This window comes from Podarcis gaigeae, assembly GCF_964106915.1.
Source record: "Podarcis gaigeae genome assembly, chromosome: 6".
Classification (NCBI taxonomy): Eukaryota; Metazoa; Chordata; class Lepidosauria; order Squamata; family Lacertidae; genus Podarcis; species Podarcis gaigeae.
Genome location: NC_139682.1, coordinates 14,140,254 through 14,153,478, shown reverse-complemented (window position 1 = coordinate 14,153,478; position 13,225 = coordinate 14,140,254). Strand labels below are relative to the sequence as shown.

The 13,225-nt window shown below is 44.7% G+C and overlaps 1 protein-coding gene and 1 long non-coding RNA gene across 2 annotated transcripts in view; both read left to right on the top strand.

Annotated features, from left to right (window-relative positions):
• CIMIP1 (ciliary microtubule inner protein 1) overlaps positions 1-423 on the top strand; it is an 86,534-nt gene extending 86,111 nt beyond the window's left edge. The window contains exon 5 of the mRNA XM_083744825.1: positions 75-423. Coding sequence (XP_083600951.1) covers positions 75-230 — 156 coding nt within the window. The 3' untranslated portion in view covers positions 231-423. The remainder of the gene's footprint in view (positions 1-74) is intronic.
• Positions 1-13,225, top strand: part of LOC310847220 — a 197,388-nt gene that overhangs the window by 26,771 nt on the left and 157,392 nt on the right. The gene's annotated exons all lie outside the window — the stretch shown is intronic.

The window sequence follows — 13,225 nt, the reverse complement described above, 5'->3', positions numbered from 1 at the left end:
AAAAAGAAAGGTGGGACAGGTATATATATATGTATATGGCCACCTAAATAAATTGCATGCTACCTCCATTTCAGATTCACCCATCTCCTCCTGTCCCTCAGACGACACAAGGCTTCATAGGCTGGAGATCCACGGTTCCAGGTCTGGGACTTGAACGTTACTCTAAGATCATAAGCACCAAAGGTGCCTTTTACAAGGACGTGCAGTGGCCAAATGAACCAACCGACTGACTTTGTCCACCTCTGTCAGCTTCCCTCACGTTTATTTCCACCAGCTTTTCAGAAGTTCCTACTCAGTAGGAGAACATACGTATTAAGAATGTGTTTGTCTACCATTTCAGCAGTACTTTTAAGTGAAGGTTAACGATGAAGTTATGCATGGCTTAGGGGTGTTTTATTAAAATCAGCAGTATACAACAGACAAGTGCTCTTTGGGGCTTTTTTGTAACCCAGGTGGTTCTTTGTGAAGAAGAAGAAGAAGAAGAAGAAGAAGAAGAAGAAGAAGAAGAAGAAGAAGAAGAAGAAGAAGAAGAAGAAGCAGCAGCAGCATCTAGGAGCTCAAAACAGTGTTTAATAGATTTGACTGTCCTCTTCTGAGAACAAATAGCAATTCCTGGCTCAGCCATCCTGTTTATTCAGAATTCATCCCGATTTCCTTGCACAAAAATTACATGGTGGTTCAACCTTTAGGTCCTTATTGAGCGCTTGTTTCAGTTTGCTTGCAGGGAGGCTGAGCACTCATTCTGCATTCATCCTGATTGCTTGTAGAGCATTCTGTGTCTTCCTAGGAATTATTAATTCATCCAGCTTTTCAGTGCATTTCCTTTCCACTTTTCTAACTGCAGAAACTCATCCTCCCCACACACACATTTAAGTGGATTTGTTGCACTAGAGCAACAGAGAACTTTAATCCACTTTAACTGCAAAAACTGCACACACTTCCTCTTTGCCCTGTGGCTAGAAAGCATGGGGCTGAGTGGTTCCTCACTTCGTCTAGGCATGGGTCCCAGCAGTTTTGCTTTTGCCCTGCTGCTTTCTCCTGGAAACCCACTTTTCAGCCCTAAATCGGAGCACATGTCAATCCAGAGAAAACCCAATTGATGTTTGCTCCCATTCAGTGGTAAACGGCAGGTTTTCCCAGTGGAAAGCAGAGGGGTAAGTGGATGAGCCCCTAAATTTGTGGTGTGCACTTGGATTGCTCCTGCAATATACTTAAGGTAAAGGGACCCCTGACCATTAGGTCCAGTCGTGGCCGACTCTGGGGTTGTGGCGCTCATCTCGCTTTATTGGCCAAGGGAGCCGGTGTACAGCTTCCAGACCATGTGGCCAGCATGACTAAGCCGCTTCAGAGCAGTGCACAGAAACGCCGTTTACCTTCCTGCCAGAGCGGTACCTATTTATCTACTTGCGCTTTGATGTGCTTTTGAACTGCTGGGTTAGCAGGAACAGGGACCGAGCAATGGGAGCTCACCCCGTCGTGGGGATTCGAACTGCCAACCTTCTGATCAGCAAGTCCTAGGCTCTGTGATTTAACCCACAGCGCCACCCACGTCCCACGCAATATACTTACCCCTGTTCTATTCAGCTTGCTCACATAACCTAGCACACACAGACACTGAGCCCTGAGTCTCACCAAGCAAGTTATGAATTCTTTCTGCAGCACCTTCTCAATAATCCCATGGTTCTTTGTGGCTGTTATTATTGCATTATCAGCCCAGCAGAAAATCTCCTGCATGATGGCGGAAGTGGCAGGGTCAGTTGCTGGTGACTTTAGCCTTCTAGAAAAGTTGCAGCGAGCCATTTCCCTCTTCCTGCCTTCAAACGCTTTATTTGAATCTCTTGTTCCGCACCCCTCAGAAACAAACTGACCTTCCCAACATTCTTTCCAAATAACTGAGAAATGATTCAGAGCCTTTGGAAAGAACCCTCAAAGAATGAAAACACTCGCAGAAAACATCCTTCCCCCCAGAGCTAAACATTACTTCAGAAAAAAATGGGAATAATATGTTAACAATCAGACATGATCCTCTATTTATTGGACACAGCGAAGATTCTTGTGGTACAACTTTGGAAGGCTACCCACGTTCCAGAAGTTACATTTTGGTCAAAAAACATTTTTGCGAGTTAGAAGTGGCCCTCCCTCCGCCTCCCAATGCGAACACTGTGTCGCTAGTAACACAATTTATGCAGTAAGACAGCATCATACAACTAACCTGTGACAGATCAGGTCAGTGGCATAGCCACACCCTGTCGGAACATGCCTGTGGGGCACACACAGCCCCCAGATTGAGACAAACCTCTCTGGGCATCTTCCTGATGATGCGCAGCCCAGGACATTCACAAATCAGTCCTGGTGCACACCTGTGACACATATCAAAAGACATGTGCACGTTCAGTCAGCAGAGTATAGCAGAAACTATCGTGGAGCGTGAGTGTGTGCATTCCAAGTGTTTATTAAGCCACATATACAGGACAAAGCAATCATGGTGTCCTCTCACATCTTCTCCGAGAGAGAGAAAGAAAAGTACAAAAGTACAGTGCAGCAGAAGAGGGATAAGACTGACTTCCGTTCTCACACTTTCCAAGCCTAGAAAGTAAACATTGACATGTGATGTAACAATCACACATCCAGCAACGGAGGAGTGAAATGCTAACACACCCATTTGAACCCATGCAGATGCAACATAGTTTGGGGGGGGGAGTCTGTCAATTAAAAACAATACCAATACAGATGCAAGCTGGGAAATATCTCAGCTAGAAAGCCTTGTTGAAAGAGGAAGATCTACAATAGCCACTGAAAAGACTCCAAAGGTTAGGCACCTCCACACTAAAGGCTCAATTCCTACATTGTGATTTTCTATATCTATCATCTCCTTCATGGATCACTGCCTTGTCATGGCGAAGGGGCTTGAACAACTCAGAGAAGCTATGAGCTGTGCCATGCAGGGCCACCCAAGATGGACAGGTCATAGTGGTGCTCCTCCATTATGGTGCTGGAGGAGACTCTTGAGAGTCCCATGGACTGCAAGAAGATCAAACCTCTCCATTCTGAAGGAAATCAGCCCTGAGTGCTCACTGGAAGGACAGATCCTGAAGCTGAGGCACCAATACTTTGGACACCTCATGAGAAGAGAAGATTCCCTGGGAAAGACCCTGATGCTGGGAAAGATGGAGGGCACAAGGAGAAGGGGATAACAGAGGACGAGATGGTTGGACAGTGTTCTCGAAGCTACCAGCATGAGTTTGACCAAACTGCGGGAGGCAGTGGAAGACAGGAGGGCCTGGCGTGCTCTGGTCCATGGGGTCATGAAGAGTCGAACTCGACTAACGTCTAAACAACATATCTATCATAGGGATAGATTCAGAAGTCAAATCAAGGGGGCTTCTGGTGCCAACATCAATGACAGGAGAATTTTGCTATCCAGTTTAATCTTGTCTCTTAACTAGGGGCTGCTTATTTTCTATGGATCTTCTAGATACATTTATATGTATCCTGAGAATTTCCAGGTTCAGGTTGGGTGGACAGAAGCAGGAGTGGCGGCAGCTTACTACCTTGAAGAGTCAGTTTGACCCTGGGTTCAGAGTAACAACAAAGAACATTGACCTAGGTCTTGGGGCAGGCTTTCTTGACAAGGTAGAGTCAGGCTTCAAATCCCCACTCAGCCATGAAGCTCACTGGGTGACCTTGGGCCAGTTACTGTCTCTCAACCTACTCTACCACCTCCCAGGGTTGTTGTGTGGATTAAACAAGGAGGGGGAAAACTTTGAGCTCCTTGGAGAAAAAGGTGGGATACAGAGGCAACAAATGAATAATATACAATATTCCGTTTTTTGGTTTTGCAAAGCCAATACAATTCCAACAATATTTTGATTGTTAATATCAGCAGTTTGGAATTACAGTGGCCTAGATCCACGGACACAGTCCTTATCAAACACGGAGTCTCCAATGAAATCCAAGAGACTGCCAATAGACAAATGAACCTCATATGCACATTGGACTAAAAGTTCCGGATTTGGACAAAACAGTTGTTAACACTAAGTACAGATTGTTAACACAGGAGTAGATTAATTTTTGTAATTCATCTTGCCCAACTAACTTTAACCTCATCTATCCTTTGGTAGTATGATGCTGTTATAGAGTCCATTAGCTCGGTAAATCAGTAACTCCACAAAGGATTTTCATTGCTTAGGGCTGCAATTGTGAGCACAAGCTGTAACTGTAAGCACACTAGCTATTATTTAGTTATGCATAAAATTTGCATCCTTCCTTAGTGCTGACAACCTTGCAGCCACTTAGCAGAAAATCAAACAGTGAGGTTAGGACAACCACCAAAGAAACCCCACCAAGCCACAGGCAAAACGATAAAAACTTACTGGTGAAAAGCAGATGAATCTGTAATAGGCAGCAAAAGGGGTCCAAGGCATTGCTAAAAGCAACGAGAGGCAACAGAATGGATTTTGCCTGGCGCCTAAAATATATTTTTAAAGGTGCTAGATGCACGTTTTAGGGAAAGCGGTACATAGTGGGCACCGTCACTGAAAAGGCCCTCTCCCTGTAGCCATCTGCCTAACCTCAGATGCCAGGGAAAGGCCTTCGAAGCCTACCTCCCTCTCCTATTGCTAATAGCTATGGAGGGACGTGGGTGGCGCTGTGGGTTAAACCACAGAGCCTAGGACTTGCCAATCAGAAAGTCGGCGGTTTGAATCCCTGCGACGGGGTGAGCTCCCGTTGTTTGGTCCCTGCTCCTGCCAACCTAGCAGTTTGAAAGCACATCAAAGTGCAAGTAGATAAATAGGTACCGCTCCGGCCGGAAGGTAAACGGCGTTTCCGTGCGCTGCTCTGGTTCGCCACATGCACTCTGGTTCGCCACATGACCCGGAAGCTGTACGCCGGCTCCCTTGGCCAATAAAGCGAGATGAGTGCCGCAACCCCAGAGTCGACCACGACTGGACCTAATGGTCAGGGGTCCCTTTACCTTTATGGAGGGGGGTTCATCACAATTGTGACACATTGGACCTTTTTGAGGAGAACAGACCTTACCAGAGGCAGTAATGCTCTGAATGCCAGTTGCTGGAAACCACAGGAGGGTTCCTGCTGCAGTCCTGATCTAGATTGAGGGTGGGAGCGGGGGCAGACTTGCATGGCGGAAAAGGCTCCCAGTTGCAGATACAAGGGCCTTGTTCCAAAGCAGAGACCGCAGTGGATCTGGCGGACAAAGGGCTAAAGCCCCACTACCAGCCCCTTGCCAGAGTCCTGATTTAGATCAAGCCCTCATGCCAGCGATCTCAGTAAGAAAATGTATTTTAGCCTTCAGTTGGACTTTCTTCTGAGTAAATATGCTTAGGATTGTGCTGCACATAACCTAAACCTCTGGGGGATTTCCTGAATCAAAAATTAATAAATGTAAGCCTTTCCGGTTTTTCTTCTTCTTCTTCTTCTTCTTCTTCTTCTTCTTCTTCTTCTTCTTCTTCTTCTTCTTCTTCTTTTCTCTCTCTCTCTCTCTCTCTCTCTCTCTCTGTTTTGGGGGGAGATATTTTCTTTTGAGTGACTCCCCTGCCCCCGCCAGCCAGATTTGGCAGCAATTCTCTTTCAAATATATTTCATCACTAACCAGAGCTTCTAAAATGACCTTCTTGTGGTGTGTGTGTGTGTGTGTGTGTGTGTGTGTGTGTGTGTGTTTTAAAAAAACAACCTTCAGATGCAATTACAAATTAGTCATAAAAAGGACTGGCTAGTGAATTGCAAACAGGCAACATCAGGATATTAAATCACTCCACACTGTATGAAACCTGGCATTTAATCTATGGAAATTAACCTCCTTATTGGAATCCAACTGGGTACATAAATGTCACCAGCGCTTTAAAATGCCACGCGGTTGCCAAGGTCACAAGAGTGTAAGTAAATCTGATGTATACCTATGGGACATGCACTGAGACACTCTCCCGTGTGCTTGTTTGTTTGTTTGTTTGTCTGAGGATCATATTTAAAACTTTGAGCAAAGACCCCCGTTGTAGTGCAGTGTTTATATATGTTTATTAATTTTAACTTCTACAAATTAAAAGTTCACAAGCAACAAGGGCAGGGAATGAAAGGCACATTGAAATGAAAAGTTTGCCACTCAATCTTTGACAACAATCTCCTGGCTGTTCTACACAGCTCAGAAACAACTCGATGGTTGGGGCAGAGACATTTCCTGGAAGATAGATTGCTCACCAGGTGGGACAGGCAGAGGTAGAAAAAAGGCCAGCATGGTGCAAATGCACCAGCAGGAGCACCGGAATGACTCCACCAGTGCATCTGCACCGCACTGACCTCCTCACTGCTGCTTCTCTCTCTCTCTCTCTCTCTCTCTCTCTCTCTCTCTCTCTCTCTCCACCACCCTACCTGGTAATCAGCTGTGACCCACCTGCCAGGAAGCTCATATCATGGCTGCAGAGACAGGTGTGAGAGCAGGAGTGTGGCCCCTTGTCTACACCAGCAGTCCAAGCAGAATTGGACTCCTGCCGCAACACACGGTTGCAATAGCCCCACAGGCAAGCTGACATAGTCTTCAATAGCTGAAGCTCCCAAATACACTTAATGGGCACCTCCACACACGGCACATGGCAATAATCTTTCATCAAGGTTTACGGAGGCATGGGTGATGACAGCTGCTAGATCCAGATCAGACAGGCATTGTCAAAGCTTCCTCACTTGATGTAATTGGTAAAATGTACTCCTGGCCGCCGAGGCATTGTGGAACTCCAGGTGCGGCAGAGGCGGCAGCCGTCATCCTAAGCTGCGGACCTGGGAGGCTGAAGCCAGAAAGTGATAGGATGCCCTTCAGCTATGCTCATTGGACCTGCCAAGAGTCATTACTTCAGCTTTTGTCAGGACCCGGCCTCAACTGTTTTCATCAAACACACCATCCAGTTCAAAGGCAGTGCTAGAGACACCAGTTGAGGGCCATTTCCAGTACATTTAAGGGTACGCTGTGTTTGTTTATTATTTGGAGAGTTGGCTTGTTCCAATTCTTTCCTACAGCTAACTTCAAACAAAACTGTCCCTTCCTGATGATGTCATATAGCTCAGCTACCTCCAACTTGGTCCTCTCCAGATATTCTGGACTACAGCACCATTATGCCTAGCCAGTGTGGCCAATGGTCAGGGATGATAAGGGTTGTAGCCCAACAGTGTTGGAAGAGCCGAAGATTGGGGAAGGCTGAACTAGCTTAACAGAAGTTTACTCTTCCTGATACCATTTGCTTTGGGGAAGGTGCGAAAAGGAATGGTGTCAGCAGTCCTCACTAAATGACAGATCCCAGGAGCCTTTGAAGGAAGCCATGATAATTAAATTGCTAGACATTTGTAGTACAGACATGCCCTTCATGGTCAGCAGAACCAAATGCAATGAATGTTTTGGACTATCAAATGCAAACATGTTTTTACTTGTTGGTACTGTTTTATGCCTGTTGTCTTTGTCCATGGAGTTTGACAAAGACATAAAGCATCTTAAAAAGCAGAGACATCACCTTGCCAACAAAGGTCCGTATAGTTAAAGCTATGGTTTTCCCAGTAGTGATGTATGGAAGTGAGAGCTGGACCATAAAGAAGGCTGATCGCTGAAGAAATGATGCTTTTGAATTAGGGTGCTGGAGAAGACACTTGAGAGTCCAATGGACTGCAAGAAGATCAAACCTCTCCATTCTTAAGGAAATCAGCCCTGAGTGCTCACTGGAAGGACAGATCCTGAGGCTGAGGCTCCAATACTTTGGCCACCTCATGAGAAGAGAAGACTCCCTGGAAAAGACCCTGATGTTGGAAAAGATGGAGGGCACAAGGAGAAGGGGACGGCAGAGGATGAGATGGTTGGACAATGTCATCGAAGCTACCAGCATGAGTTTGACCAAACTGCGGAAGGCAGTGGAAGATAGGAGTGCCTGGCATGCTCTGGTCCATGGGGTCACGAAGAGTCGGACACGACTAAACGACTAAACAACAACAACAACAACTGTTTTATGTTCTAAATAAAACTGTAACCCACTGTGGGAAAGAATGATAAAGAAGCAGTAATAATAAATGCTGCTGAAAGTTCTCTCAAAACTGGGTAGAGTTCCCCTTGGTTATTTGTTGAGACTGACCATCAGGAGGCCAATTTCTATCCTAGCAGTTGAATAGATAGCTATAGTCTCTCATTCCCTTGCCATTTTTCAGGCGACACCTATTTGCAGGTAAAAGATAAAAGCTCACGAAACAACTTTTAACCAATGAACCTAGTGCTTTTCCCCCAGCTTTCAGGTGGCACAAGTTTGGAGTCATTCCATAAAAGTCAAAGAGGCCATCTGGAGAAGTCCACTCAGTTTATAACGACAACGGGCAATTGTTGTTAAATGCCCTCTAAATTTGGAGAAGGAATAAAAAAATCAATATGCTACCCCATCACTTGATGAGAATGCTTGTGGTGTTAAAATATGCACAAACACAATTTCTGAATTTACACTTGGACTAATTCGCTTGGGACCATATGGAGTTTGGATACATATTTGTTGTTTCAATGCAGGTGGGAGGGAGCTATGTAGAATAAATATGATATGAAAGTCAAATAAAGACTTTGGAAACTGCACTCCTAGAAATGCAATCAGTAAACAAGCCTTGATCTATATCATTAGGGCTTTAATGACTATTATCATCCATCTCCTAAAATTCCCTTAAGTCCTATTTATTTGGGTTTTATGATCGTGTGCTAAGGATCAGAGGTTTGATCATTTAAATGTATCCCACTTTTCTATACGAGTCAGCTAACAAAATCAGAACATCAGTACCTAGGAGTAAGACCACTGAACACAATGCAACTTACTTCTGAGAAGACCTGTAAAGGATCGTGCTGTAAATTTTTATATTATCCACCAATACACATCCCCCATGGCCAACACCATTCTCTAATGTTGATGCAGAAGTATAGCCTGCTCAGCAAAAGTCTCCTGCAAATTTAATTAGAAGCTTCCTCCTTGAGACTTCTTCCTTTGACTAATCATCACAGCATGGATTTCTTTTTCTTTCCCACCCCACTGGAGCCATGGTCATCTGTGGGAATTAAAGTTCAAGTAAGGGATGACTCATCACTTAGTGGTCCCAGGCCCTAAAGAAGTTAGATTGGCTTCAACCAGAGCCAGGGCCTTTTCAACTCTGGCTCCGGCCTGGTGGAACGCTCTGCCTCATGAGACCAGGGCCCTGCAGGATCTGATTTCTTTTCGCAGGGCCTGTAAGACAGAGTTGTTCCACCTGGCCTTTGGCTTGGAGCCAATTTGATTCCCTCCCTCTCTCTTTCTCTCTCTCTTTCCTCCTCTTTCATTCTTTTCCTTCTCCTGCGATGAGGCTACATTTTAATATTTTAATGTTCCATTATTTTAATGTTGTATTTTATTTTTGTTTTTAAGTTGTAATCATTCATCTTGTTTTTATTATTGCTTGTAAGCCGCTCTGAGCCCGGCCTTGGCTGGGGAGGGCGGGGTATAAATAAATTATTATTATTATTATTATTATTATTATTATTATTATTATTATTATTATTATCACCAGTAATGCTGCACCAAACTGAGGAGGAAGCAATCAAAGGCAGAAGCTGAAGAAGGAAACATCTAATTAAAGACACAGCAGCCCTGGAAAACCTTCACCGGACAAGACTGAACAGTCTGGCACTACAATTATGGTTTCAATCACCATTTACTAGTGGGGGGGAAATCACCACAAAAGAAATCTGAAAAAAGATAAGAGGATAAGAGAAAAAAACATTAGTGTATGAAGGAGAACAATTCCAGTGTAAACAGCAAGTGTGGAAGACATTTGTATTTTATTAAGCATTTTTGCACACTATATTTTCTAACACTCTCTAGAAGCCTGTTATACTGCAAATAATTTTTGCAGAGCAATACACAACAAAGACAACATTGGCAAAGGGAAGGAATGCAAAGAAAGCAAAACTCATAAGAAATAAATAATGAAACTGTTCTCTAGCACTGAGATTATTCCTGTTGTTCTTTATCAGATCTAATGAAGAACAGCCACTATAGTGCCGAAACTACATTAATAAAATGCTGAAAGAATGGTAGTGCTCCAGTTTATATTCATCTAGGTTGCTAGAAACATAAGACATAAAAGAGAATTGTATACTGACACAAGCATCCTCTCGCCCGGCCTGAGGTCTTGCGACTTTTAAGTAGTGAGAATGTTTTTCCATTATCAGAAGAGCCCCAGTTTTAGAAATCCAGTTTTCCAGCGTTGGTATTTCAGGAATACTAACTTTAGCAAAACCTTGTTTAGTTACTAAGAGCAGAAACACTGAGTAGTATATAATTAAGCTTTACTTAGAGTAGACCTATTAAACGTAATAGACCTAACTTAATCATGGGCCTAGCATAGTCTGAGATGATAGATAGATAGATAGATAGATAGATAGATAGATAGATAGATGATGATAGATTGATGATAGATAGATGATAGATAGATAGATGATAGATAGATAGATAGATAGATAGATAGATAGATAGAATGCTGAACGGAAAAATTGCGTAACATTTTAAGGCAGTGTACAAACCAATCATGCTCCGCTCTTCATGCATTAAAGTGTGATGGCAAATAAATATATTAGATATATATTCATCCTTCACCTTACATCCCGCCCCCCAAAAAAGTTAAGGCACATTTTAAATTCAATCTTCAAGAATTATGCGGAAGTTGATGTCTCGGGTGCTAGCCAATAGGTGCCTGCCACAGCCAGCTCTTTTCCAGTTTAAACTGAAACATACTAGAAGAAACCTGTAGGATCAGGGTTGTTGTTGTTTTTCCAGAGCTCTCCAGCAGACAGAAAAATATGCAAATGTTTGGAGAGCAACTACGTGGCTAACAAACTATCTCCAACACTCTTGAAAAGTTACATCTGTCTTCACCGTACATTTCTGCTTTCCTTTAGATGCCTGACAGTCCCTGCTCTGTCTTTCTCTGCGCCTTCCTTTATTAAATGCTGCTGTAGTGTAGATTTGACACTCCATTGTGCTTGGAAGCAGCTCTATAGGTGAATAACAGTATCTGCTTCGGACTCGTTTCTTGAGTTCATTTCACTGAGGAACTGCGCTGTAAGTGGAGAAGAAATCGCAATGGGAAGACTATATTATAACTAAGACTAGAAAGCTTTCCGCAGCAACAAAAGAAGCTGCAAGAATTCTGCTTACAGCTGTAAAATAAAACCCTTGTGGAAGGGGAGGGGTGGAATTATTTGGGTCATATGAAGCGGAGCTAGTTTTGACATTCAGGCTTCAGGCTGGTCACAAAGGACTTAGAGGCTTCCTCTGTAGCAGACAGAATAGATTACAGAGCTTTTCACTTGCATGATCAGGGTGTAACTGGTTGACAAATGTGGTACAGGAAGGAATTTTCCCCTGGTCAGAACGTCTGGGGAACCCAGTAAGAGCAGGGAGTGTTTGCCTAGCCTTGGAATTAAGGCTCAACTTGCAGGCTTGAGCTATCTGGGCTTATTCGACAGAGTGCCAGAATCCTGCATTGCAAATAGCCCAATTCTCAAAACAAGGCTGATCCAACACCAGCACAGGTTTGTGTGTAGGGGGGGATGTCACAGGAGCATAGCTCAGTCTGTAGAGCTCGAAACCCTTAGTCTCCAGCCCCACATTAGGCAAAAGATTCCTGCACTGAAGGGGGCTGGATTTAATGACCCTCGTGGGTCCCTTCATACGTTTCCTGGCCCACCAGGATTGCAGTAATGAGCAAGCTGCCTTGCAATTAGGATCAACGTTATCAGTTGCAGGATGCACTTTATCAAAAGAATGCTTTTAAGAGCCGGGACTTCCAAAAATGCCATTTTGTGCCTGGCGTAATCACTGGATGCTGAGGATAAACAAGGGAGGGCTGTGGCCTTCGAGGCCATATGCGTCCAGCTGGCCCACAGAGAAAAACAAAATACTGAGCGCAAGGAAACTCTGGCCACTCTTGCAGAGCTCTTTTTGAGGAAGGGCTGCAAGCTCCCACCCTTTGCGTTCAAAAGGCTGCAAGTTCAATCCTTGGTATCTCCAGTTGAAGAAAGCGGATGGGAGATCAGGGAACTGCTTACACTTGAAGACAGATATTTCCAGTCTGTCGTTGGTTTGGGGTGGGATTCACTGGCACGCTGGCAAATTCAGGTTGCGGAATGAAGGCTGTGTACACGCCACATATTTCAAGCACATTGTTATGTACTGAAGTTCTCACCCTGGGCCAGCAGGGGGATACTGTAGATGTGGACTCAGGTCCACATATGCAAATAAAGGATTGAAAGTGATATTCAGTGATTGGATAGTTACAGAAAATGGTTACTGTTGCGTTTTAGTGGCGCTCTTTATAAGCAGGCTGGCTGAACCCTTCAGTTCAGTTCTGTTCTGGCCTGTGAATAAACAAGAGCTGTTTGGAGAATTGCTGTGTCGTCTGATATGTTCACCCACAACTTAACACTGGCGACGAGGATGGGATCCGAACCTGCATACACACCGCATATTTTAAGCACATGACTTCCCCCCCAAGAGCTTTGTTGTTTGCTCCTCAGAGAGCTGCAATTCCCAGCACCCTTTAACAAACAGCAGTCCTTGGGACATAGCTGTCAACTTACAGATTTGAAAATAAGGGAATAGCAGCCTCCAAAATATGGGGTCAGCAGCCAAAATAAGGGATTTTCCAAGCACAGGTATGTTCAACTTCTGAGACCCTCCAAGCCAAAGGCAGAAAGCCCAGCCAGCAGCCAAACGAAGCCTCAAGCGGTGGTTCCCACAGCGCAGCAACCCGGCAAAGGGGATGCAGCAAAGGAAACCACCGTCCCCTCTCCGCTGGGAAGCGCTGAGCAAAGGCGACTCCCCAGGCAACACAGCCGATTTAATCAGCACAAGGCATGCAAGCTCCACCCCTGAGTCGTTCTTAGACTCCTTATTGGGTGAGCAACGCAGCCAAGCAACACAGTTGGAGCCTCCCTCCTCCCTGGCCGGCAGGGAGGGAGGGAGAGAAGCTGCTTCCTTTGAAACCCGGGAAATTTAAGGGACATCATCAATAAGGGACAGCAGCGGGACACAGCACTGGGATAAGGGACTTTCCCGCCAAATAAGGGAAGGTTGACAGCTATGCCTTGGGATTCTTTAGGGTAATGCCATGTGCTTTAAATGTGTGGTGTGTACACAGCCTAAGCTGATCGGGAGGTTTTGCACAGCAAACC